Source organism: Genypterus blacodes, unplaced genomic scaffold (assembly GCF_046128005.1).
Source record: "Genypterus blacodes isolate CSIRO-AG114 ecotype Tasmania unplaced genomic scaffold, CSIRO-AGI_Gbla_v1 ptg000024l_1, whole genome shotgun sequence".
Classification (NCBI taxonomy): Eukaryota; Metazoa; Chordata; class Actinopteri; order Ophidiiformes; family Ophidiidae; genus Genypterus; species Genypterus blacodes.
Genome location: NW_027466837.1, coordinates 690,921 through 718,398, shown reverse-complemented (window position 1 = coordinate 718,398; position 27,478 = coordinate 690,921). Strand labels below are relative to the sequence as shown.

At 49.1% G+C, this 27,478-nt stretch overlaps 1 protein-coding gene across 4 annotated transcripts in view; it reads left to right on the top strand.

Annotated features, from left to right (window-relative positions):
- Positions 1 to 789: 789 nt before the first annotated feature.
- LOC142992847 (uncharacterized) overlaps positions 790 to 27,478 on the top strand; it is a 35,436-nt gene continuing 8,747 nt past the window's right edge. Inside the window, exons 1-11 of one of the 4 annotated variants that reach the window (XM_076143361.1) lie at positions 790 to 1,030; positions 2,319 to 3,980; positions 4,014 to 4,045; positions 5,233 to 5,565; positions 6,690 to 6,816; positions 6,907 to 7,010; positions 21,943 to 22,122; positions 22,830 to 22,919; positions 23,967 to 24,167; positions 25,491 to 25,670; positions 26,361 to 26,593. In XM_076143361.1, coding sequence (XP_075999476.1) covers positions 2,390 to 3,980; positions 4,014 to 4,045; positions 5,233 to 5,565; positions 6,690 to 6,816; positions 6,907 to 7,010; positions 21,943 to 22,122; positions 22,830 to 22,919; positions 23,967 to 24,167; positions 25,491 to 25,670; positions 26,361 to 26,593 — 3,071 coding nt within the window. In that variant the 5' untranslated portion in view covers positions 790 to 1,030; positions 2,319 to 2,389. Of the gene's footprint in view, positions 1,031 to 2,318; positions 4,046 to 5,232; positions 5,566 to 6,689; positions 6,817 to 6,906; positions 7,011 to 21,942; positions 22,123 to 22,829; positions 22,920 to 23,966; positions 24,168 to 25,490; positions 25,671 to 26,360; positions 26,594 to 27,478 lie in introns of all 4 variants that reach the window. The other 3 variants (XM_076143360.1, XM_076143363.1, XM_076143362.1) reach the window with 3 other exon arrangements.

Genomic DNA, 27,478 nt, shown 5'->3' with positions numbered 1-27,478 from the left:
GTTGTTACTACGCCGACTACTACGACTACGCCTGGTGCACCCTGAAGTACTCGGGGTCGCTCTGGCGATGGAGGCCAGGGAGCGAAGGGAGCAGCGGTTCCACGGGCCGCAAGGGAAACACGGACACATCGAGATATTTACATACAGTCAGACAGACTTCCTGGCATTGTCAGGCTGAGAGTGTTGATGTCAGATCCACTCCTTCCTGTGCAGGAGGAGGGAGAACGGCGTGACAATGGGCCCAAAACAGGACAAAGAGGAAACGTTTAAATTTAGGCCCCTTCTGCTCCTCCAGCAGCTCCTCTGACACGCCGACGCTGCTTTGGACGCTGTTTAGTTTTGCTGAATTCCTCCAGTTTCCCCCCCCTGAGCTCCCTCACGCCATTGTGTCCTTTCAATAGAAGGATTTTCACATTCAACACAAAATCCCCAGAGATTCTTCTGCTGCAGTGAGAGCAGAGTTCAGTCAGTCAATCACTCGTCTTCACTCGAGAGACATAAGTGGCTGATGATCAATGCAGCAGAGACACCAGAGAGAGAAAACCAGAAATTACAGCTCAGGATGTTTGTGTTGTTGTTATTGAGAATACAAACGGGCTATGGCACCAAAAAGTGTGTGGGTGTGTGAGAGAGAGAGTGTGTGTGTGTAAAGACTATGTAAATACAAAAGTGATATCATAGAAATCACAAAAATGTCAAGTTTGTGCCATTGTGGACACTTTGTTTCAGTCAGCTTTTCCTCTGTGTGTGTGTGTGTGTGTGTGTGTGTGTGTGTGTGTGTGTGTGCAGCTCTCAGGGCACCAGAGTTCACCGGCGCGTCTCTCTCACTTTCACGACAACTGACGAAGTTTACGGACTAAAGTCAAACCCCTCTGGCTTCTGCTCCTCTTCCTCACCCGAGCCGCGACCCTTCAGCTTCATCAGCTTCATTCCAGCTTCACTCATGGAGACGCTGAAGCTTCGCCGGTGTGATTTTTAACACTTTTGATCACTCTGAATGCCGTTTCATAAGCTGAGGAGTATTTCCGCGGTAAGTTCGCATCTTTACTCATCAACTTTACAAACCAGATAAGAGAGAATAAACATGTTTTAATCGCGGTCACATTTGTCGGTAAATTTCCAGAAATTATGACGTTAAAGTGTTAAAGTGTTAAAGTGTCCGCGTACTTCTGTCACAGCTATAAACTCACAGACGCGTCGCTTTAAACCGAAGTGGGAAACTTGTATCAGTTTTATGAACTTTGATTGTTAGTGTGCGTTTGTAAGCAGTAGAGCCTAATCGATAGACTAAAGGGCTGTCCAGTCACGCTGAACCGCACCGATCGATACAACCGATCCCTTTGTTGTGATCGCTCGGGTGCCAAGTTGGCTCATACGACGAAATAAATGAGTGAAGCGGTGAATAAAGAGCCGCTGTGTGTGAATGTGTGTAGTGTAAACAGAGCGTGTGAGTCTCAGAACTGCGATTATCCAACAAAAGATCAGAATAAAGGGATCGAATCTCTTCTGAATAAACACTCACCATAATACTAAACATATATTTATGATACCTGCGCAGATGGTTTAATATATGACGTAATAGGATGTTTATTATCTCTATGACGTCGTTGAAGTTGAGGACTATCTTGTCTAAACTAAATTATATTCTTATCTGTTAAAGCTCATTTGCTGCTTAATGACTTCAGATGTTCCTCAGGGGTTCAGTTTAATTGAAAAATCATCTTAAGTGATATAATAACAAATAAAGCATAAATAGCTTCCAAACACAAAGGAGCGTTGCCATGACAAAGGGCTCATTCCTGTGTGTGTGTGTCTGCAGAACTTCCCTCAGCATCTTCATCCTCATGAGGAGCTTATGTGAGCTGTGATGATGTCACAGCCTGAGCAGGCCTGAAATAACCAGGCATCTCTGTAGTGGGTGTTTCCATGACAACACGGCCTCCTGGTTTAAATGGTGGACAGGGGACTACGTCTCAAATAATTACTTTGTATAATATGGACCCAATATGAGGGGGGGGGGGGACTGTTGCAACATGGGACACGGTACTTGTCTGAGAACCAAAGAGCGAGATTGTTGTTGCTTTCTTTGGTTGAGCAGCGTACACAATGTCATCAATAAGTATCGCTACTTTTCCTTTATTCCTGATGATGGAACGACACCGAGCCGATGAGCGGCCACTCATTAATCACAGAGCTTCATTAAGATCATACATTTAGATCTACAGATCAGCTGAAGTAGTCTAGATAAGGAAATATGAATAAAATGATTGAGTTTACTATGAACCTCTTGAGTAATAAAGTGTTCTTTGTCCCTTAAGGTGAGTGTGTGAGCGAGTCGGGGATATGAGGGCCACAGGCGCTGATAGCTGACACTGTAGAATGAGAGAGGATGGAGCAGACAGACAACCCTGCCCCCGACTGCAACAACCCTAATGGGTTTGTCAACCGAGTGTTTAATGTTTCGCTGGATGTGGAGAATGAGAGCAGCAGTGTTTATATTGAGGAGCCTGGTCCAGGGCCTGCAGAGGGGCAGGCAGACTCCCAGGCCGCCTCCTGCCAGATCCCCCTCAAGGACAGACAGGAGGTCAACCGGAGGTCTCGTGCTACAGGGGGCATCTGGAAGATCCTGACCAGGAAGAGAGCTGCCTCAGAGCTGGAGCGGAGACCCCACTCCATGATCCTGCCTGGGGAGGCGTCCATCCCTAAACTCTCATTTGCTGATAAAGTTCGCTCCTTCAAGAAGCTCAAATCTCCCTCAGTGTTCAGAGGGAAGACGGGGAAGTTGTCTACTGCCAAGTTCAGCAGCTCCTTGGTGGATGAGGAATCTTTCTGCCGTGACTTTGGTACTCCTCAGCAGTCCAGCAGGGGGACGCTTAAAAACCGCGCAAAGAGACACTCCTATGCTGGATACACAGCTGAGTTTGACTGCTCCTTCGAAGAGATCGACCTCTCAGCTGCTGTGAACAGCCAGCAGCCCAGTTTGATAGTAGAGAACGTGATCCCTAATGGTTGTAAGCCTTCAGAGAGAGGCACCTTGACTAAAAGAAGCCACAGCAACTCAACCACCAACTCCAATAACTGGAGTGCAGGCTGTGAAGAGCTGAGTGTTAAGGACGGTCCTAAGACTCAGCTGGGTGGAGGGAGGAGACCCAAAGGGCCTGATGTGTGGAGTTACCTGAGGAGGATCTCCCTCCTAGGAAAGACCAACCATGTTTACTCAGAGAGGAGCTTTGACTCAGAGCTTCACACGGAGCTTCACACACTGGATAAGACCATGGACTCAGATTATGGCTCTGTAGACTTTGAGTCTGTGCGAGAAATCCAGCCGCCACCGCTGCCGCCGCTGCCGCCGCCGCCGCTGCCACCCAGACACGCAGACAACAAGGGGCACTTTGGTGGTCTGTTCAAGTTCTTCAACAGTGTTGCAGAGTCAGCCAGAAAATGGCGGACGTCATCGCGATCCTTCTCTCCTCCAGAGGGAGAGAGGACGCCCGTGAATTCCCCGCGGGCACTCCAGCGCTCAGCAGAGATTATTCACAGCGTGTCACTGACGCTCCATAGTGAAGGACTTCCAGAACCTCAACCTGCCCCCTCGTCACCAGCGACCGCTAACTCGCACTGCAATAACTTTGACAGTGAAGCCACAGCACCTGTCACGGGTGGAGAGTCCAATAAGGTGGTCCTGAAAGCCTTTAGGCCATGTTCAGGGTCCGGAGCTGCCAACGGCCTTCTGCCTGTAACCTCTGTGAGTGCAGAGGAACATACAGACACACACACTAACCACACTGCCATAGTAGAGAATCACGTAAACCAGTCGAGTCCAAAGACGGAGACTAAAAAAGAAGCTCAAGTGGACTCAGATCCAGAAGAGCGTCTCTGTCCAGAGGAAAAGGTAGCGGGACAGCCAGGAAATAAACAGGATTCCAGGGACACCTCACCTGGCTCCTGTCTGACTCTGGAGACAAACGTCCAATCACAGGCTGGCGATAAAGTGAGCACCTCCAATAGCGTGCCAACGTCAGATTCCACAGAGGAAATATTTAAGGTATGTCACTTCCTGTTTCAAACCAGATGTGTTTACTACTCACTGAGCAGCAAATCTGACAACAATGTGCTGAACAATGTGTTCCGTAAGCTGTATTGCTGATTATCGTTATCGCCTCTGAAGGAAACAGCATCTCATGTCATTTATGCTTTAACCACATTCCATTACAGCCTCTGTCCATCACACCACTCATCTAACTCATGCATAAGCTGAAAATATCATTAAAGTAACAATTTCAACCTCATTTTGCTTGTTAAAAATCACCAACAACAACAACAACAACAACAAAACCAAATATTGTAAATCCTGGCCGGGCTGTTAGTCACTAGCTTGTGATTGTAAGGCCGAGGTGTGGTTAGTTACCGTCTGGTGAGTAACACAAACATGCAGGACAGCAGCCTGTGAGGACATGAAGGGAGTCTGCTGTCAGCTGTGCTTTTGCCCCATCTGTTGGACAGAAGACGTAATAGTGAGTGATGACAATGGTGGACAACACACACACACACACATAAGAGTTGATCCTTTCCTGTGTGGAGACCCTGTTTGCCCACCCAGCAGCCCGTGTGTGTGTGTGTGTAAGCGCTTTGTGACGTCGGCGCTCCGTGACCACATTCCCTTCCCTTTCCACTCCGGTGGACGCATTAGTCATCTCCCTTCTAGTCACACCAACGAGTCAGGACGCGTTAGCCCCGCATCCTAATGACAAAATGAGATACGACATCCCAATACTCAGCACACTTTAATCAGGCTTTATCATCCAAGGAGAAGAGCTTTGGGAAACTGGATGGGATGGAGCCTTAATATGCAGTAGAGTCATAATAATTTGGAAGAAATGATGGCACAATAAAAAACCCTCCTCCCTAATCACCAACTGTTTACAAAGTAAATCAACCCGTCATGTTCTCCCCCCCCCCCTTGTAAATTAACTGCTATTAAGGGCCACTTCAGCCGCCGCAGGCTCGCTGCTGATGCGTCACAATCAGGAACAATCTGCTGCCTGGACAGACCTTTAAGGGAGCAGGAGCAATACTTAGACTCTGACTGCTTTGAAAGGAAATATGAGTGATATTTTGATGAGTGGATAGGAGAGATAGTGACACGCCCCCCTCCCTCGCCCCGCACACCCAGAGTGTTGTTGTGCCTCAGTTCACCTGGGCTAAGCTGCTGAGTATCTGTGCCAATCCCAGCTGTGTGAGCAGATTGCCAGCCTGACAGGTTGCAGCGTCAGACAGACCAGCGCAGCTCAGCAGTCCAACTCGGGGAAAACCCCTGTGCTCCGCAAGGCCCCGCGCCCCCGCCCTGCCTCGGCGGTGCTGGACCTGTGGAGGCCCGACTCGGACCGAGATCTCTACGGCCATCACGGCGAGGCGGGGGGCTCGCTGTGCCGGCGGAGACGCAGGCCTCCCACCCCGCTGCAACCGACCCCCAGGCAGAGGAGGAGGGCCGCACGCTGCAGGCCGCACTCCGTCATAGAGACCAGCGTTACTAAGGAGACGCAGACCGCAGAGCTGTACCCCAGAGTAAGATGTCAAATAACAAACACAGGCATTGCAACATCCCACTGAGAGTAAACACACAAACTCTAAACACGTAAACATATAAGGCTCACACACCCACACACACACACACACACACACACACACACCACACACAGTTAGCTCAACCGTGTGGTAACATCATCAGAGCCGAGTGTCACTTTTCATCAACTTGCTGGTAAATATAAATATAACTCCGCCTCTAATTAATCAAACTCTGGACACACACACACACACACACACACTCTGAGGGAACCCAGCACATATTCATACACCTTCACTGCTGGCTGCTACACTGCATGCAGGCTCCGGCCCATTAATCCAGACCAGGATTTATGAATGCTGCCTCTTACCCAGCTCACCTCTCAGTCTCTCTCCCTCTCTCTCCCTTTCTCAGTCTCTCTCTCAGTCTCTCTCTCAGTCTCTTTCTCAGTCTCTCACCATCTCTTTCTCTCCCTTCTCTCTCTCTCCCTCACGCTGTGTCCATTGTCTCTCTCTCTTTCTCCTTCTCTCTCTCTCCCTTCTCTCTTTCTCTCTCTCTCTCTCCCATCTCCCCCTTCTCTCTTTCTCTTTCTCTCTCTCCCATCTCCCCCTTCTCCCTTTCTCCCCTTTCTCTCTCTCTCTTTGCTCTCCCTCTCAGTCTTTCTCTGTGGCCAATTTTCTGCCTCATCGCTCCCATAAGCTCTGCCTCTCATTGCCCTAACTCAGAGTCAGTTCATTTTAACTTGAGAGAGCGCCTGGTTGGCATGATGTATAGTCTCTCATGGTTTGCTGCAGGCGATGCACACCGACCAATGCACCAGAATAGACCTGCTGGATGTGAAATACTTTAATTCACTGCAAAAAAAAAGGGGGACAAGGCAGCGAGGAAGAGACTTTTTTTTTTCTTCTTATGTGAAGGGCAGGGGAGTGCGCTCATTCAACCTTGTGTGTGTGTGTGTGTGTGTGTGTGTGTGTGTGTGTGTGTGTGTGTGTGTGTGTGTGTGTGTGTGTGTGTGTGTGTGTGTGTGCGTGTGTGTGCACTGATATAAGCATTGATGGCATATATAGTAGGTCATACAGAGTGATGTGCTGTGGAGGATGTGTCCTAACCGCTCAGTCCCCTATAGGCCCTGTCTCGCCCGCCGGGTGTGTCACCGCTAGAGCCGCCGCTCAGGGCGTCGCTCCAGCGGTGCCGCTCCCTCCCTCTGCCCCCGAGCACCCTCTCCGCCTTGGCCCTGCTGCTGCCTCAGTCAGGTACGGTGGCACACATTTATTCCTTTTTTAATAAATATGCAGATTGCTGTCGCTCAGGTGTTTGATGTCCCACCTGCTCCTCTGCCTCAGTCGTAGGTCAGTCAGCGTCGTCTGTGCGTCTGCGCTCCGGAGGCTCTGGGAGCTGCAGGAGGAGGATGTTGAGACCAGGTTCAGAGCCGCTTCAGGTCAACATAGTGAGTCCAACACACCCCTCACACACACAGCCTGCATGTTAACACACAGTTCTGCTCTCTGTCTGTTTACAAGCCCCTCAGCCGCGTGTGTAAAGCTTAAACAGTCAAGCTGAACCAGCTGAGATATCATTTATAGACTCATTCATTTGCACTGTGATCTTAACCCGTTTTAAAAGGGGAAGTGTGTGAGTTTGGTTCATAAATCCTCTCTCTGCTGCTGGTAACATGGAGATCCTAAGGCTCGGGTCAATACTTCATCAGCTAACAATACCAAATGATGAGTGAAGATGGTGGACTGATGTCATCCTGCATTCTTGAAGCATTATTCATTCTGAACGGGTCGCTCATCAATTCTGACGGCTTTCAGGCTGACAAAGTGAATGCAGACAAATAGAAAGAAAAGACAACGGAAAGGTCAAGGACATTAAGTCGTGCGTAAGATAAATATTGTCACGTGTAACAGTGTGTGTGTGCGCTAGTTGTGTGTAGCCGCGATGCTACTCAGGACTTTAAAGCAGGAATCACTGATGTGCAAGTGACCCCAAGGGGATTCTGGAGGAATGCAGAAGAGAGAGAGGGAGAGAAATGGAGAGAGAGAGAGGGAGAGAGGGAGAGAGAGAGATCCTGACAAGGCAGCCAGCATTTCTGCGGCTAAATCCACAGAACAGCAGAGCTCAGTGCAGCGCTCATCACTATGTGCTGTATTCCTGTATGAGCACATTATGTATGTTAGAAGGTTAATCTACTCTGTCACAATCTCTCCTGTAGCTGTTAGACGAGTATCACGGGGATTGTTTGTTAAAAAAAATGCCTAGATACTCATTTGCCGCTTTCACAGAGGAAGAGATTTCCCCTCTAAGACAAACAGACAGTTGATGAATTAAAGGTAAATGCGTCCTCGCTCCCCCAGGATGAGTTTGCTCTGTGGATGCTTTGATCGCACTGCATTGAGTCTTAATCGCTCACACGGCAGCACGGATGCAGGAGACGGTCCTCGGCTCGTTTTTAGGGGCTGAGTCTCCCCGTCGTCATGGCGAGCACCGGCTTTGGCCGCAGACAGAGGTGTCATTTTGATGATAACTTTATCTAGCTGGTGGAAATAGTGTTTGTGAGCCACTGTACGTTGTTGCCATGACACTCTCTGGCTCCTGTTCATCTTCTTGCTTCTATCTTTAGGCCGCCTTTTTAAGCCTGAGCTAAATAGAGAAAGTGTGTGGGTGAGAGAGAGAAAAAGGGGTGGGAGAGAAACAGAGAGGGGAAGAGAGACGCTCCCTTTGTGTGTGTGCACTTTTGTGTCGCGGCCCTCCCCCGGGGAAGGGGACAGGGAACACGGACACACACACACACACACACACACACACACACACACACACACACACACACACACACACGTATGTGACACATTTTCAATAGTGAGGCGAGTTCATTTGCAGTGAGCTCAGATGGGATTTAAACCTGCACCTTTAGCACAGAGGCTGCATGTTAACACCTATATGGACACACTGCACATACACACACATACACACGCATACATGTGACATAAGCAGGTAACAGCTGTAGGGCCGTGACATGGATGGATGAGGCTCCCGTATGTTATGAGTTGTATGTTGCTGTGTTCTTGGTGAGTGATGCTCATGGCTGGTTTGTCTCAGAGGTGGTGCGTGTGTGTGTGTGTGTGATGCAGTGATTGTGTACGTTACAGCCTCCTTGTTAGGATGACTGCCGGAGCTCAGAGGCCACAAACACAGAGGAAGAATTATCACTGCAGTGGATTAACTGCTAACGCTGACACCTCCCTTCTCCGCTTCATTTTAATGGATCCCCCCCCCCCCCAGATCTCCTCTCCTCCTCCCCTCTCTCCTCATCTGTCCTCTTCCCCCTCCTCTCCTCTCCTCCCAACTCAGCTAATAGTAGCAGTGTTTGTTTTCAACATTTCCATACATTTTAAAGGTTTCTTGTTAGTTACTGTTGTCAGCTTGTCAGAAAGCGTGTGTGTGTGTGTGTGTGTGTGTAGGGGAGGAGGGGGCGGGGCGTTCTTGCTCAGGGCTTCACACAGAACCAAAGCGTTTCATGTAAACTCTTGTGTGATCTGGTTTGGGCCAACCTGGGTCCGTCTGGTCTTAATCGCATTACGCAACGCTATTATGAAGCGATGAGTCAGCAGGCAGCGAGGAGCAGGCGTCCAGATAGTTGGACAGGGATGAGAAAGGAGCATGTAGATCTCACATATTCATACACCTACAAATCCTTTCTTACACATGCGGGGGCGACAGCGATCATATGTTAATGTAACCACACACAGATAGTGTTTGAAGGCGGCGACCTCCTCCCAGGCCTTCTTCACAAGTCTCCTTCTGCCTCACACACACACACACACACATACTGTACATTATATTCATCCGTCAGGCCGCATGAGTCACGCCATAGACGACTTCATTATTTGGTGAGGAATGAATAGGGCTGGCGAGTAATACCTCTGTCAAACACGCAAAGTGAGGAGCGTTTGTTTCATTCCCGTCTTTACTTTAGAGATGTGAGCCTCAAAATAGCTCCGCGTGTACACAGTCCACATTCTGAGCTACAGGCGACCTAGAATCCTTTATCGGTTCATTCAAAGTTGTTCTTCTGCCAAGGTGCAGCGGCGGATCCACTGTGACTCTCTGCAGCCGGCGGCTCAGACTGTTCTGCAGGATGTGGAGCTGCTGTGACGAAATCTGAGCAGGTGCTGCTGTCAGAGACGCCCAAGTCTGCTTCTTACTCACAATGGGTTTGTGCATGTCTGTGTCTGTTTGTGTGTGGAAATGCATGGGTGTGTTGTTGTGTGTGTGTGTGTGTGTGTGTGTTCCTGAGAGTGAGGCACACACACACACACACACCGGCAGGCTCGGGGCTTCTTCTTCTCTTATATAAGTGTTGAGAGGGTTTCCTTCGCTCCCAACACAAGTCAGTGAGGCGTTTTCTCTCAGATGTTGCTGTAGTGATGTAGCGATGCTGTGACTCACCGGTGGAGCCTGTTTTACCTTCTGCATTATATTCCGGGCCCTGTCCAAACATGCGACATGTCTGCACACGCACACCTTAGCGTCTCATTGTTCTTTTCAGGTTTTATAGCTGATGAAGGTCAGTGTTCCTCTTCTTTAAGCACTCGTTGTATTCCATTACATCACTGCCAGACTGTGACAGTGGCGGTGTAATGGTGGGGTATTTCAGTGTTGTCACAACATGCGCTGATATTAATCATGGAACTATTTTAAGGCCTATGACATCCCGGTGCTTGTTATCTTGCATCAGCTGGATCATTTGTGATAGCTTTCCTGGGCTGCTTAGGTCATTTTAAGCAGCCGCCAAATGTGTGTGTGTGTGGGTGCTGCTCATGGTTGTTACTCGACAGGTCTATTTTAAGTAAAAAGACTTAATTTCACATTTCAGCAGCACAGAGAACAAACCTGCTGTCCAAATCTAACAGATTCACTGCAACATAAACAAATTCAGTCCAGGATTACAAAGATTGTTGCATGAGTTCTGTGCAACTTCTCATTATTATTTTAAAAATACATATTTCACCTTTTAAGACTTGTAAGATATATTTATACTCTACATTGTTTGAGAATGTGGCAGTGTAAATCAATTATATAGGCTGAACTAATGAGACAGAAGTTAGGAGTTAGGACATATCCTGCTGGTTAGGACGTGTCCCGTTAGTTAGGACGTGTTGCGTTAGTTAGCACGTGTCCTGCTGGTTAGGACGTGTCCTGCTGGTTAGGACGTGTTGCGTTAGTTAGGACGTGTTGCGTTAGTTAGCACGTGTCCTGCTGGTTAGGACGTGTTGCGTTAGTTAGGACGTGTTGCGTTAGTTAGCACGTGTCCTGCAGGCCCTTGTGTGAGTCGTGGGTATTTTTCTGGCAGCTGCCACTTTGTGTAGACATTATTTAGCTCATCTGCCTGTGTCTGACCTCTGCGGCTCGCTGCTGCACCACATGTGGCATTGCAGGGAACCTTCCGTCACGTATTACGCAACCCCGCGCTCCTTTGCTCGTCTTCATCGTTCCTCCTCCCCGACCTCCTCCGTCTCCCCCTGACCTTATCGCCCGTCATCCCTCCTTTGTCACTTCCATCTCAGTATCTATCTTTAATCTGTGAAAGTGCTTGTAAGTGTGTGTGTGTGTGTGTGTGTGTGCGTTATTGAGTGTGTTCCAGTACGCAGCTGGTGTAGCCTGAGTTTGTTTTGATAGGATGAACTGACCTATCAAAAAAGCAATATAGTGCTGAGAAACAGAGAATGCCAAACAACTCTGCACCCAAATATCATCTCACTGCAGAGTTTTGCATTTCAATCTGCTGCACTGCTTTGGAAGTCTTGCAGTGTGTGTGAGCAGTGGGAATGTGAACCCATGGAGGCTCAGGACAGGTGATGCTGCAGCTCGTCAGCTCTCAGCCCCTATTTACTGAAAGTTACACATGAGGGCCGTTTACTGCCGACGTCAGCTGAGCTCCGTCACTCACTTAGTCGCCTCAGTAGGAATCTGACAGCAGCGATATTCTGCCTCTCTCCTGTGTTTACGTGTTACAATAATCACAACGCCAGGACGTAAAATGCTGTGTTTGCTAGATTAATGCACCGTAGTGTGTGTGTGTGTGTGTGTGTGTGTGTGTGTAGCATGGCTTGGAGGCGTGTCATGGTGTGGGCATGCTCAGTGCGGTCCCAGCAGCTCAGTGGAACCACAGAGGAGCACCGACCCGATCCTGGCACGGGGAGGTTCTGGTTTTGCACACCGGAGCTCTCAAGTGTCCAATTGTGTTCGGTGTAAATGACAAAGCAGAAATACATTTTCAACTGTGTTTGTGGATGGTTCCTCTTGGTTGAGCAGAGCGGCGGAGCTCCGGTTGGCGTCTTAGGGGAGCTCATTACGCCGTCTCTCAGCAGAACCCCCCTCCACGTCAAACTGAAATTTCCCAAACCGAAATTCGGCGAAGAGAGAGAGAGAAACAGCGGGAATCCGGTGTCACTTTAATGTATCTCCTGCTATTTAAATGAGCCGACGTCGGGATTTATAGGCGTAGTGGAGCAGCGGGCGTGATGTTCAAATGTAGAGGCTGACTGGTGAAGAGGAAGAGGGGAACAATAAAGAGAAAACGCTGATGTGATCATTTTTTTGTGAAGGTGCGATGAATGTGCTGGACCCTCATCTTTAACTGTTTACCACAACCCAGGGTGGGAATCATCTCCGCCCAGGCTGCAGCGTCAGCAAGCACGCACAAAATTTCCCCAGTGGTTCCAATATGATTTTGGTGTTTTGAGGTGTGGAGGTGGGGCTGATTGATGGGCCGGGTGGGGGGGCAGGTCGGGGGGGGATATAACAATTAGCCCACTTTGTGTCAGAGCAGAAGGTGAAAGGAGGTGAATCATAAGAGCGAAGCGTCTATGAGACATCTTCGGCGTGACGTTCTGTGTTTCTCTTCTCTCCGTTCATGTTGTAATTTCGCCCAACTCCTTCTTCGTTTGTTCTAAAACATGTTATCTTTGGTTTCCTGACTGCCTCCTGACGTGAAGAACACAACATACACCCACTATGCAAATTTCTCTTGTTCCGCTGCCTTCAAAACAACAGAGATTGGACATCTGGTTAGTCATTAAATAATAACAAATCATTGCTTCCGTTGCGATTCATTGAGTTCTCCGCCCCGCCTGGAGTAAAGCGCCTCGTCTCTGTGAGGCTGCAGCCTCTATAGCGTCCTGACCCACTGCCCCGCCACTGACTGGCCTTCACATTAGCCTCCAAACTGGGATGAGCGAACGCACAGCTGACGTCTGAGCGCTGCTGACAGAACTGCGTGAGGGAAAAAGTCCAGTCATTTATTTTTAGGCGGGTTTTGCGGCACCAAAGGCCTGGGAGGAAGCAGGAAGTCAGTGTGGTTGTCATGGGGATGGGAGGGGGACAAAAGAATTTGAGCAGACCAGAGGGGAAATGGGTGTGGTAGCCTTTGCCTCCCATTAGCCAAACCATGCGCCGCAAATAGATTCATTTAATAACTGGAACGTGTCGTTTTCTTGGAGGTCGAGTCTTTATGAGGAGGCTCTTAATGGACACCAGTGTGTGTGTGTGTGTGTGTGTGTGTGTGTGTGTGTGTGTGTGCGTGTGTGTGCGCGTGCGTGTGTGCGGCTCTAAGACCGTAGCCACAGAGAGACTGCAGAGAGATTTGGTCAGACCAGAGGATTTGATTCATGCCCTGGTGTTTGATTAAAGTGTTATGAAATGCTACATGAGGTATAAGTTTAGTTAGATACATGTTTGTGTTGCTTTCCCATGGCAACTTCCTGCTTCACACACTTAGTTTCATTGTAGTGTAACACAGTTGTACACACTGTCTGTCATCGTAGTGCCAGATGTGTAAATTTTGTCTGTTTCTGTCAGTTTGGTCATGACGGATGATGTCACCATATTGTAGCATATCAGTGTGTTTCCCCTCACATCTCAGCACAGCGACTGACTGCTGAGTTGACATCTCGTCTTCTCATATTTAAGTAATGAGCGTTCTGTGATACTGGTTTGCTCTCTGGCTCCTTTAAGGACGCAGCCTGACCAGGATGTGCTCGTGTTCGTGCTCACTTTTGTTTGGTTCATGCACAGGATATTGCGGCACACTCAAGGCCTGGATAGTATCCAGTTTGATGACATTAGATTGGCCTCTGCTATTTGCAGAAGTTTTCCCTTTGGCTCCATTGGACTGCGGTGGCCGATGTGCATTGGAGTGGTTTCCTCGTGGGAAAAGATGTCCTAATCAAGTGGAGAGTGAGCAGCTGCCTCTGGATCAGGGTCCAGGGCCAAATTCACAAGTGATCCTGAGATTGACTGCCAATTAGGTTCAGTGAGTTCAGCCTTCAGTGTTCCTGCTGCTCCTCAGAGCTGCGACGGCAACACCAGACAATACAAGACACCAAAAGGAAGCCTGATTAAAGGAGGATTTGTCTCTCTCTTTGTAGCGGAGTGAGGAGCTCTGGGAGTCGCACAATAGTAAAGCGTTTAGAACACCAGGTTCTTTATTTTACAATGAGCTTGGGTTTCAAAAAGAGGGTTTTCAAACTTTCTGATGTTTTTCAAATTGGTACGGAAACACTCAAACTCCAATACGTCCATTTAGTGATGTCACATGTTTACGTCTCACAAACAGGCCTTGATGTTTCCTCTGTGTTCACGTTGTTCACATATTGGGTGTGTATGGTGTGTGTCTCTGTGCTGCTGGGACGTAAATTCTCTCATTTTGCCCAGTTTCCTCTGTATTCTGTGTACAGCATGTATGAGTGTATTAGCATTGGTGTCTGTACAGATTTAGACTTTCAGATGTGACCTTTGTTGTCTAAATGTCAGCGAGATCGGAGAGGGAGCCAACAGAGGCAGAGTCGGCTTATGTAATCTGTTCACTTTGCGTTAGACACACACACGCACGCACACACACACACACACACACACACACACAGAGCTGAAATAAAGGCTTTGTTTTGAGGAGGGTCTTCCTCTCTCAGCCACGATGCCTCTCACAGCTCCATGTAACGCACTTAAAGCCTTTTAGGAGGACTCACTTTTATCTGCATGTTCGTGCTGAAAGTGCCCCGGGAATTATTTATAACTTTAAAAATACAGATATAATGCAACCCTTTGGTGTTATTCTTCTAAATTTATTCTGAGGTATTTTGATCCATCCCAAAGCTTTCTGCTGAATGTGAAGTCACGCTGCACTTTGGCAAGGGTGTGTGTATCTGTGTGTGTGTGTGTGTGGGTAGGTGAGCGAGTGAGTGGGTGTGTGTGGGGAGTGTGGGGACTGAGATTTCCTTGCATGAATTCATTCATGACCATCTTGTGCTCCCCTTGTGCTCTGCCAACAATGGGAGGTGTGGGCACCGGGGCGGCTGCTGCAGGCCAGGACGCTCTCATGTGTGAGCACATCGCTCTCTGAACATGCAGGCCTGAGGTACGGACGGATTTGGGCTGAAGATGGAAGCTGGGAGCCTTTTTGCTCCGTCACTCACAGCACTGAGCCTCAATAACACCGCCCAGTCTGTTTGGACGCTGGAAATGTAATTTATATAAACCCACTGTGTGTGTGTGTGTGTGTGTGTGTGTGTGTGTGTGTGTGTGTGTGTGTGTGTGTGTCATTTTTGTGTCTTATTGCAGAAAAGTGTGCTTTGCTCAGTTAACTTGTGAGCCTGCATGCTATGATACACTGATTGAACTTAAGCAGATGTGTTTCTGACCATTATCTCAGCACACGCACACACGCACGCGCGCACACACACACACACACACACACACACACAGATAGGAGTGTGTAGCTGCTCATTACACCAATTACTCATCCTGACAAAATGCAGTTGTGATGTATTGACTCTTCTTGGCTGGACTGCAGTGGTTCCAAACCGCAGCCACAGACGGGGGGATATGAACTACTGTATGCTTTGCTCAGAGGCTACTTGGCAGAGATGCTAGTTCGATGCCCTTAGCAGCTACAGGGCCCCCCAATAAAAAGTTGAATGTGTTTGATTATCAGACAGAGATCATGGCGCATATCTGATTGATCCCTGGCCACAGACACGCTGGCAGAGAGGCTGAATGAGAGGACAGGAGGTGATGAGTTTGAGCAAAGTGCTTCCATTATTCTGACATTTATCCTCCTTCATCACGGCTGTTAATGATAAATGATAAATCACCACGGAGCGGGGGTATTTTTAGCCGGGGTGAGAGATGAATGAGGCGGTGATTGTGGCCTGTGTGAGCGGGGGGCTGGCCGGCCGGCTGTGCCCCTCCCCCGGCTCTAGGTGATGGCTGATGCCGGTAGTGTGTGTTAGCGGAGCGCTGATCGGTATTAATGCGGGACCGCCTCTCTCGCTGCCTCTTAGCCGCTCTCCCGGTCCCCAGGCAGCGAGCAGCCTGCGCTCACGACCCACCGAGCGGAGTTTTGCTTCGGTTAACGGGAAGACGCGCAGCACCGGCAGGTGTTTGTCTAACGGGGAGAGATCGCGGTGCGGACTGATGACGATGATGATGGTGAGGATGATGCATCTCTTCCCGTGGCTTTATGAATTACCACAACGCGCACAGTGAAGAGGCGTCGCAGCGCTCTCTCCTCTTATTCTTCCTCCTCTAAGGGTAACGGTGGATTTCTGAGGCGCTATTAGGATCTGCGTCTAGACGGAGAGCCTGGTCACCCAACGCGCATCGCACCTCAGCATCGGCCCGCAGCGCTGCGCCATCATGGCCTTGGACGTCCAGACTTGCGCGGTGTTCACGGTGATCGCGGTTCTGGTGCTTGTGAACGTGCTGTTGATGTTCATCCTCGGTACTCGGTAATGGACCTGCGCTGGGGGCCCAGTACGCGACGAGCCACGGTGTCGCACAGGAGAGCCGACGAGGGGAGTGCGTGTTGGTCCAGAGCGGGGACACCCGGCGCTCCATCACGGCTACGCGTTGAAATGAATGACGTTGGTACAACATAATGTCTTTGTGTCCTCCTCCTCCTCCTCCACCTCCTCCTCCTCCTCCTCCTCCCCAGTCCCCCGTTATGTCTTGTGTCCTCTCACCGTTTGTTGTCTGCTGGTGGTCGTAGTTGTGCGGATTCTGATCTGTGATGTTCGTACCAGAGGATCCATGTTCCCGAGTATAAACATGTCCACCCCCCCTCTCCTCTCCTCCTCTCCTCTCCTCTCCTCTCCTCTCCTCCATGTTGTATTCTGTGATTTGGCGCATGGGTTCATTGTGTTATGTTAGTATTAACGCTTTGAGATGATAATTGAACGTTATAATCCTTTGTTTAAAGACAGAATCCCGATCATAGCTTCCTGCTGCGTCAGGACTTGTTTTCCTATTGTGGGAAATTGAATCCAGCGCATTAGACAATATGGCTGCTACACTACCTGGGCTGTGATCTCTCTCCCTCCCCCTCTCTCTCTCTCTCTCTCTCCCTCTGTCCTCTCTCTCTCTCTCTCTCTTTCCCTCTCTCTCTCTCCCTCTCTCTCTCCTGTCATGTTTAATGTCATATTTGTGGCGGATGTTGGTGATGAGAGAGTTTGTGCTCCTCATCACAGCCGCTGAGGAACCATCGTAATCTCACGCTGCACTGTGACCAATAGCAGGCGAGGCGAGGCCTAATAGAGGAGGAGGAGGAGGAGGAGAGGAGGAGAGGAGGGCTACCGTCACTCTAGGTTTCCCCCATTTTAGATGCAGCTAATCTCAGCTCCCATTTCATAGCCCACAATATTCACCACATTTCTCCAGATTGCGTCGTTCCAGCATCTGTTCCTGACGCCGGCTCCCTGTTCCCTCTGCTCACTCAGAGGTGATCAATTACAAAGGTGTCTGTTTGTGATCTTATAACTGACGGATCCAAACTTCTCCCCAAGTAAAAAGTTGCGTCCTGCGGGGATCAAATGTGTCTCAGGTGCGATGAGAGCAGGAGCCAGGTGACATGAATGTTAAATGAGTCAGGAATAGATGCTGAAAGCCTCCCTGAGATGTCCGATCCAGCCCTATTAATAGGAACAGTAGCCAGACTAGTTTGCCGTCACACTCTGAGGCTGAGTGCAGTGTGTATTCTCAGTGTGTGTGTGCGTTTGTGTGTGTCCAGTTAGAGTGGTGAATGGTGTACTGCAGGTGTAGAGGGGGGATCTGCTGGCAGTCTGGTCTCAGTCCTCCTCCTGAGTGCTGATACCATCACATGTCGTGGCATGTGGGCCTGTGAGCGCGTCGCCACCTCCGCCGCCGCTGTGCTACAACTCACACACGCACACACACACACGTCCGTACGAGTTAGAAACACCAACAGGACTGTAAACATCACATCCTGACCCGGTGTATTACAGTAATTTATGTGTTTCGTTCTGCTGGCTATCAGTAATAACACGGTGCTACTTACACACACACACACACACCACCCAGGCTCCTCTCTCTCTCTCTGTGTGTGTGTGTGTGTGAGTGAGACTGTGATCATCTGGATGGATGTTATCTATAGTCCCTTTGAGTCTGAGTGATGCACGTCCCGGGTGTTCACACATTTGTAATTCCTCCAGGGCAGGTGCCTCCTAATAGAGCCCGTTAAACGCTGTGCAGCCAGAAGTGTCAATGTGTGCTTGATACGTGTGAATGAGACAATTCTGAGTGTGTGTGTGTGTGTGGAAGGGTGTGTGTGGAAGGGTGTGTGTGGAAGGGTGTGTGTATGTTGCTCGCTGGTTTTTAGGCAGCGCATCTTTGATTGGCTCCCAGACTCTTGGCATAAGTGTATTACATAACAGGGTTGGTAGACACAGGGAGGACGGACCGCGAGACTCACTCGGTGCGTCGGAAAGAGAGAAGCCTCTTTCTGGAACGCGGCACCTCGTTACTCGACATCTGCGTCTGGGCTCTGGCGGAGGACCCCCACCTCGACCCGTACCAAAGGGATTTGTTTATCATGATCGTGTGAGCCGGACTTCTCCATGCATACGCTTGCTGAACAGTTACACGCCACAAACATGGTAAGGCGTGTGTGTGTGTGTGTGAGTGTGTGTGTGCGCGTGTGTGTGTGTGTTTGCTCAGGGATGCTGAAGGTGCTTTGGTGCAGCTGTGCCGTGGTAGAGATAGAGGAGGATGTTGGAATGCAGTGGAGCTGCCAGTGCAGTGAATGCTGATGTGTTGTGGTGCAAAGATGATATAAGCAAGAGAATCAGCATCAGATCTTTAGATGTTTGCTCGTCAGTCTTCTCTCCTTATGCTTGAACATGAGAATGGAGAGCAGAGTCATATGTGCTCCTGCAGAGAGAGAGAGAGAGAGAGAGAGAGAGGGAGAGAGAGAGAGATTCCTCTGCATTCATTTGCATTGACCCAAATACAGGGTTTGCATTTTAAAGACGACTGTTTCACCTTCTGGTTCTTCACGTTGCAGCTGCAGTGGAATCACAACGGTGACATTGGTCATTACAGCTGATAGACACACACGCGCACACACACACACACACACACACACACACACACACACACACACACACACACACACACACACACACACACACACACACACACACACACACACACACACACAGGTAATGAGTGCTGGGCTTACTCATATACTGTTTGTGTATGTGTGTGTGTGTGTGTATAAGTGTTGAACGTGTTTCCTTTGATCTAGCTAGGTATTGGGCTGTGCCAGGGCAGCAATTGGAGAGATTGATTATATAACGCTTTTAATTTATTCAGACATGCACAGGGAGAAGGATGCAATGTATTTGAAAGGTTAAGGCTGATCTCATTAGGGAGATGGAAGGATGGGGAGGAGAGAGAGGTGAGCTGTGAATGGATCTCTCTCTCTCTCTCTCTCTCTCTCTCTGTGGTGTCTGGTTGCCTATATTAAAGCAGATTGATGAGGAGGAGGATGGAAGGATTGGGGGCTGAGGACCGAGCGGCGTTCCCGGGGCAGAGCTTTGGGAGTTGGGCCGGACGGGGCCATGTGGGCATTCAAAGGCGTGGGATAAAAGAACGAGCCTGACCTCCTCTCTCTCTCTCTCTCTCTCTCTCTCTCTCCCTCTCTCTCTCCCTCTCTCTCTCTCTCTCTCTCTCTCTCTCTCTCTCTCTCTCCCCCTCTCTCTCTCCCTCTCTCTCTCCCCCTCTCTCTCTCCCTCTCTTTCCCCCCCTCTCTCTCTCTCTCTCTCCTGTCAGCCCTGTTTCAGGCTCAAAGTCCTGATGCTGAAGCAAAAACCGCTCCGGCCTCCACGCCGCCTCTTCCTGCTTTGCTGTCGGCTAATAATTTGTTTATAATTAACAACAATCAAACTCCCTCTTCCTGAATCGACAATTTTTTTCGAAAATCCCTTTTGAACGCTATTCACTGGCCCTGTTTCCATGGCAGCGTGACACATGTTTTTGCAGTAATCCCCCTCTCTCCCTGTAGTGGAGTGCTCTGACATATAGAGCTATTGTTACCCCAGACTGGCTTCGTATGTATGATACCTGATTCAATCAACCTCCATGACATCGTGCAGATCCTCTTTCATGTTAATCCCACACAATGTGCAGCAGCTCCGTGCGGAATGTCTCTCATCTCCGGATTCACTCCTGTGCCTAGTTTGCCAAGTCGCTATTTAACGTTAAAGTGATGTAGGCAGAGATTCATATGCGTAGCTGCTGTGGGTTGCAGTGCATCCACACACACACACACACACACACACACACACACACACATATATATATTTAGGAATATTCTGGTGCATCCTGAAGTGTCCTTGCCTCGTCCCATCATCTTGTCGATACAAGTGAAGCATCCTCATCTGTCACCATGACGACGGCTGTTCTTTCTCTCCCAGTCACGGATGTCCCTCCCCGTGTTCCCTCCTCTGCCCTGATTGGCTTATATCCCCCTGTAGCTGTCTCAGCGATCCATCAGGGAAACGGGCTTGTCTACAGGTTTAAGAGGCGACGTGGCTGCTGAGTTGGAGAGCTCAGATCCTCGCGGGGGCCGGATGAGTACAAACAAACACAAACGCGCAGCTATTTCCCATGAATGTTCTCAGAAACGCTCGGCTTCAGCACATTGGGTGGAATCGCATTTCTGCACAATAAGCTCTGCAATTATGAGGTGCGTTTTTGAAAGGTGCCTCATTCGGGGATTTGCTTTTCTGAGGGATGGAAGGAAACCGTATTGATTTGGCTTCAGAACAGGAGAAAGGCACAATTTGGCAAAGACGAAAAATCTATTTGCATGCTAAAGCTTGAATACAAGAAAACAAACGAATTCCAGGTCCGTCCTCTTGTCGTCCCCGTCTGTCTCCGGGCCTTTCTGGTGCTTCTTACCTAGAGTCTGGGCAGCTCCTGTCAGGCTTGGTTAGAGCTGGATGCTCTGCCCACAGCCCCGGGGACTGGACGCATGGTTAGCTCTGGACGGGAGAATGCTGATGAACACTGCTTTGGAGAGAGGAACTGGAACAAATAGTTGGAGCTTTGCCCACAGATACACACGAGGGGCCAAATGTGTCTGCACGTGTGCTCGTGTGTGTGTGTGTGTGTTTGCATATGCCAGTCTCAAAGCGGCATCCTCAGTGTGATGGATAGTGTTGCCTGTTGGATAGATGCATGGATGGATGGTGTGTGTGTGTGAGATCCAAGCCTTCCCCTCTTCTGTCTCTGATCCTTTAATGAGAAGAACCTCTCCTGCCTTCCAAACCCTCTGAACAACACAGATCAGCTGACACACAAACACACAAACACCCTGCAGACTCCATACAGAAGATCAAACGCTGATCATGTCACGTGCTAAACATTTCATGTCAGCGTTGGATAATATTGAGATTATTTATTCATGATATTAGAATCGATAGAAGAAGAAAAAAAAATGTGATGAGTCATTCTTCCATGTTTTGTCAAAGCCTGAGCTGCAGATAGAATACCAAGTGTGACAGCATGAGGGACGCACATTATCCCCTCACATTGGTTTGCTCCTTAACATTTATATTACATTAACACATGTAATTATTCTAATGTCATAATGGGCCAATTACTGTCCCTGTGCAGAGACGGGTGCTGTGTTGTCTCTCCGCTAATGGCCGTGCTGTTTTGTGATGTTGCGTTTGGTTGTGTTGTGCCGTGGACTGTGGTGGCCATTGTGTTGTGTTCTATTTGCGGCCTGTGAGCTGCCAGTGGGCCTTTGCGGGTGTGTATTTGCATCAATTAGTAATCTGAGGGGGTGTAACAACAAGGATTCACATGAACAGAGGCAAAATAAGGCACAGTGCCGCACAATCTCTTTCAAATATGATTTATCTGCTATTTTCTTTATGATGTGGATCCATAGTTATTGACTGGTCCCTGTCTTTATTGCTATTGATGCTGCATCGGTGCTTTTCCTCAATATTGCCTCCACCTAATGAGAACAACACATAAAACCAAGCCCGCCTCTCTCCGTCTCATCTCCGCAGTTGATAAGCGGAGGTTCAATCGTCAACGCCGAGGCGGTATGGGACCATGTGACCATGGCAGACCGGGAGTTGGCGTTTAAGGCCGGTGACGTCATCAAGGTGCTGGACGCCTCCAACAAGGACTGGTGGTGGGGCCAGATTGACGAGGAGGAAGGATGGTTCCCTGCCAGCTTCGTACGGGTGAGTTTGCTGCAGCCATGGACGGCCACTGACCACAGACACAACACACACCCACACACACAGAGGAATGGAGGCACAGGAACATATGCAGAGCAGCTCATGAATGCACAAACAACTCCTTTGTCTCTGGCATGTACGACCAAAACATATGCAGGAGATAAACACAACGCAGGCAGGCAGGCACACACACACACACACACTCATATATGTATGTTGTGCATACATACAAATAAACATAACTGAGTAACGCCTGACTTGAATAATACATAACACACAGTTCAGCCAACAGAGTGCTTCAATCTGTGCAGCGATGACATAACCATGAATAGTGATGAGCTCTTTTTTTAAAGTTTGGCCTCACCTTCAACTCCCACCCTTTACAGCAACTTAAACACACCGCACACGTCCTCACTTCACACGCTGTTTATATAATCTAACCCTCAGCTCAGCTCCACTTAGACCTTATAGGCGGTGCCGTTGTGTTCATCCGCACCTCCTTTCACCGTGCAGTTTAAGACCGGAGCAGAAGGAAGCGTCAGGCGTAGGTGGAGGCCTCCCACAGCAGAGCACTCTCCACACACTCCTCATGGCCATTCTCACCTGTCCACCCTTTTCCATATTCACTCCTGAGAGGGCACACGGCAGCCAGGCTGACTGACTGTCAACCAAAAAAGTATCTCTCTGTTGTGTCATTCTCTTTCTCCAAGGTGGAACCCCACCCTCCTCAGCCCCAAACAAAACAGGTTTTCTATATCAACCCCATAGCAACTCCACGGTTCCAAAACACCACGTCAAAGGTGCGTTTGCCAGCTTCATCCACCCATCCAGCCTGCCCATCCGCCCGCCCGCCCACCCGCCCGTCCATCTGCCCGCCCGCCCGCCCGCCCGCTCCAGTCAACGTACTACCAAACCATATCTACCCGACATTCTTAACGTTCCCATAATGTTATCACGCCATTCTCTACGGGGATCGACAGCCAGGCAGAACTGATGAGTCAAAAGTAAAGACGAGTTAGATTCTCAAAGGCTTTTTACTGAATTTGTATCCCATTTCTTCATCTCTATCTCTATGACTATTCTGAGTATTTTCATTTTAAACATGGAGACATTTTTCAGCCTTCTATTTACTATTGACTCTGGCCTTTAGCGCCGCTCTGTGAGTCTGGGTCTGCAGTCGGCGGCGCTCTCCCACCCGTCACTCTGCTTGTCTGTGGCACTGCATATCTCATCTTGTGTTTGGCATTCTACCCGTTGGTTCTTTGATGTTCTCTTGGCAAACTGTGTGTCGTCAGGTGTCGGAGCTGCTGGACATCTGAAACCACACTGGCTCCGCCCCTCCCTCCCTCCCTCCCTCCCTGCCTGGGAGCCGGAGTGGAATACGCTGTGTGTGCCTGTGGGAAAATGTTGTTTGTGTGTCTGTGTGTGTGTTTATGCATGCATATGTGCAGAGGGAAGCTTTTCTGAGACACACACTGGGCAGCAGTCGGGCCTTGAATCTCCTCCTCCGGGCTTCAGGCCCAGAAAGAGGCTTTTTTTCTGTCCTCCCGGGTGTTTGGCAGCATGTCCCTCACCTTTTTGACATGCTGGACCAAGAGCCTTACTCACTGCCCAAACTACCACAGACCCTCATTAGATGGAGCCGTGTGTGTTCTGTGTGTGTGTGTGTGTGTTTGTGTGGGTAGAGATTAATGTGTGAGTACATGTGTGCTGTGTGCATTCACGCTCAAACTGACTAAGAGTGTGTGACGCTGGTTAGATTGGACAGATTTGTGTGTGTATGTTTGTGTGTGTGTGTGAATGTATTTATATATACTGTATGTGCATGTGTGTGTTGCTGTCCTCAGCTGTGGGTGAACCAGGAGGATGGGGGGGTGGAGCCAGCGGAGGGGACAAGTGAGGTGCAGAACGGCCACCTGGACCCGACCAATGACTGCCTGTGTCTGGGCTCGCCCCTCCAGAACCGAGACCAGATGAGGGCCAACGTCATTAACGAGATCATGAGCACAGAGCGGCACTACATCAAACACCTCAAGGACATCTGCGAGGTACGAGACACGTGCACCAAGGGAAGGGTGAGGGTGGGGCGTGTGCACCAGGGAGGGAATCTCACACACACACACACACACTCCCTTCTGTTGCAGTCGTTCCTCCCCTTGATGCGTGAACCAACAATCATATTAGCATGAAGTTAAGCATGCAGCCTCACCGGTGCAGAGCAGAGGCAGCAGCTAACAAACAGAATTCTTCATCACATTACGCAGGATGAGCACTTCACTAATACAACCTCATTTAAAAAGATATTAACATTATTAGTCGTCGTAATGCTAAATTTAATAGGAAATGAAATGATGGTTCTGGGCTTAATAAGAGATTATTTTGAAGTATCATATATTTTGGTAATGAAAATGGTGCCCATATGTTTAATTAGGAGTGCATTTGGCAGATGACTTGCAGGAGGAATTCATCAGGAGGCGGCGGCGGCGGAGGCTGCTGCTGGTCACGTAGAGCTATAGGACCAAATGCCAGAGCCGTACAGTAGAGTTTCTCCCAGGAAGACTGCCAATCCCATCTCCTTAAACCTTCTTTCTGTAACCCCAGGGAAACAATGTCTAAAAATAGATCCTGGAAAGTGTAAATCTCGTTCTCTCACGTGTTCCCGCTTCTCCTGTGGGTGCTCTGGGCTTTTCTCAGGCCTGTAAGAGAACGCTCAAGCGTAGAGGAAGCAGCAGCAGTTATTGGGACTGTGAGGAGTCTGCTGGCACATTTTTCTAATTTGGATCCAGCTTAATCAATCACTGTTTGATCCTAAATATGTCTTATTAAATCTGATTTCAAGCGGCAAGGGGACGTTTCTCAGGATGGATCGTTCCCACCGGGCAGCAGGCGAGTCGCTGCACCAAGTGGAGACGTTTTAAGCGAGCCAGTGTTTTGTTTACATGCGAGGGTGGGATGGAGGGTGAGATCAGCAGGCAGGTTGCATCACGGTGGATGCAGTGCAGTTCTGGCCCCTGAGCCTGAAGGCAAAGCTGTTAATTTACCCGTCAGTCCAAACCTCAGCTAGGAACTCTGGGTACTGACTCAAAGAGATAGATTGTGGATTAACGTGGCCTGGAATGCAAACATCCAGTAGGGAGGAGACCATAGGGAGAACTCGGAATATACTGAGGAGATGATAGTATCTCCAATTGTACCTAGGAATAATGTGGGATCCTCTGGAAGATCCATTTGTATCTTCAATATCTAATGATGAAACCAAAGTCTGTCCTCATTCATGTGGTCTTCCCTGACTCTAACTTCGTCTCAATGTCATGACCTTCTGGACTTTGACACGTCTGACCTGTACCCTCTTGTTCCCCGTGTGCGTGCAGGGCTACCTGCGCCAGTGCAGGAAGCGCGTGGACATGTTCAATGACGACCAGCTGAAGGTGATCTTTGGGAACATCGAGGACATCTACCGCTTCCAGATGGGTTTTGTCAGAGACTTAGAGAAACAGTACAACACAGACGATCCACATCTCTCTGAAATCGGACCTTGCTTCTTAGAACACGTGAGTACACACAGACAGCACCAGAGGTTGAACCACACTGCAAAATATTACATTTACATTGGTCCATTGATTGTGCTGCTCACACATGTGCATGGTTTCCGTTTCCATGGAGCTGAGCAGCGATGGCTTGTCCACTTAAAATTCAGCCAATTTCAACTTTGACCCATCTGCCTGCTGACCTTTCAAAGGGACGGCCAGTGATGGAAAAGCTGCATCTGATGCAAGCAGGAGCAACAGGAAAGGAGCTGTAGCAACGCCACTAATCACCATGGTTACATACTAGCGTGATGTGAGCCAATAGGCGAGTCCAGATCTGAGAGGCCAGCAGTCAGATGGAACCAGCAGGGCCTGGAATGGTTTAGGCTGTGATTGAAACCTTCTATTAGCTGCATCCAAAGCTGAGGGCGCCTCATGATTACATGTGTGTGTGTGTGGAGTGTGTAGGATGCAAGGTGAGCAATGTTCCTCATGCACCACTCTGAGGACAGTGCATGTTTACAGGAGCTCAGAGCTGCTGATGGGTTTGTTTCATCCCTGACTTCATTAGAATGATGAGATAAGACAAGACAAGATAATGCAGTTCTGATCTAAGTGAACCGGGCCTTCATGCGTGTTCTTCTACATGTTCTCCTGCATGTTCTTCTGTCTCTCTAACGTCACGTCGGGCCTTTCTGCTCTTTTATTCCACAGCAAGATGGTTTCTGGATCTATTCTGAATACTGTAACAACCACTTGGATGCCTGTATGGAGCTGAGTAAACTGATGAGGGATGGCAGGTACCAGCACTTCTTCGAGGCTTGTCGCCTCCTCCAGCAAATGATTGACATTGCCATTGATGGCTTCCTGCTCACCCCTGTCCAGAAAATCTGCAAATACCCACTTCAGCTGGCTGAGCTTCTCAAATACACTGCACAGGAGCACAGGTACGCAACATTTACATTCATTTAATCAGCCCGAGGTGTTAATGCCCGATCCTCCTTTAGTCATTTCACATTCAGAATCACCCATGCTTTGGCTGTTTGGGTGCTTGGATTTGTTTACTGGAACAAAGACGATCCACATCTGAGCTGAAATCAATGTTTTGTACTGTTCTGCTGGCTTTCTGTCCAGTTTAATAAAAGGAAAACATTTATGTAGCACTGCTGCAATTCATAACCAAGTCTAAACATTTTCTCTGCCATGGGAGGGACATGAAAACATTACAGACAAACACAAAAGTTTCTACATTTCCTCCACACACCACATAAACAAGAGCAGGTGGCGTCTCGTGCACGGAAGCATACAGCGCTGTCCAGATGTGCAAATTCACGCGTGTGAGCCCGACAGAAACACGGCTGTAGTGTGTGTGTGTGTGTGTGTGTGTGTGTGTGTGTGTGTGTGTGTGTGTGTGTGTGTGTGTGTGTGCGCGCACGTGTGGGGACAGATGCCAGCTCACCCAGCCAGGACGGCCAGATCACAGGGTCTGACTGTTAGGGAGCTGTGGAGAATCTGCCAGATATAGTCCCAGCTCTCTGTCACACACACACACACACACACACAGAGAGCTGTCACAGAGGCACACACACACACACACACACACACACCAATACTTGGTTTGATTGGACGTTCAGCCTAGAGGGATAAACCGACTCAGTTAGTGTAGAAACACGGAGACAGATTAGAATGAAACAGTAGTATGTAGTATCGACTGTTTGGCTGAGTTACAGCGGTTGCAGTTGAGTTTATAACCTTCGTCTTTAATGGCCTCCACTGTATCTTACAGCGCTTCTACATTACACCTCTTTCCTTTTAATGAGTGGCTTGTCGCC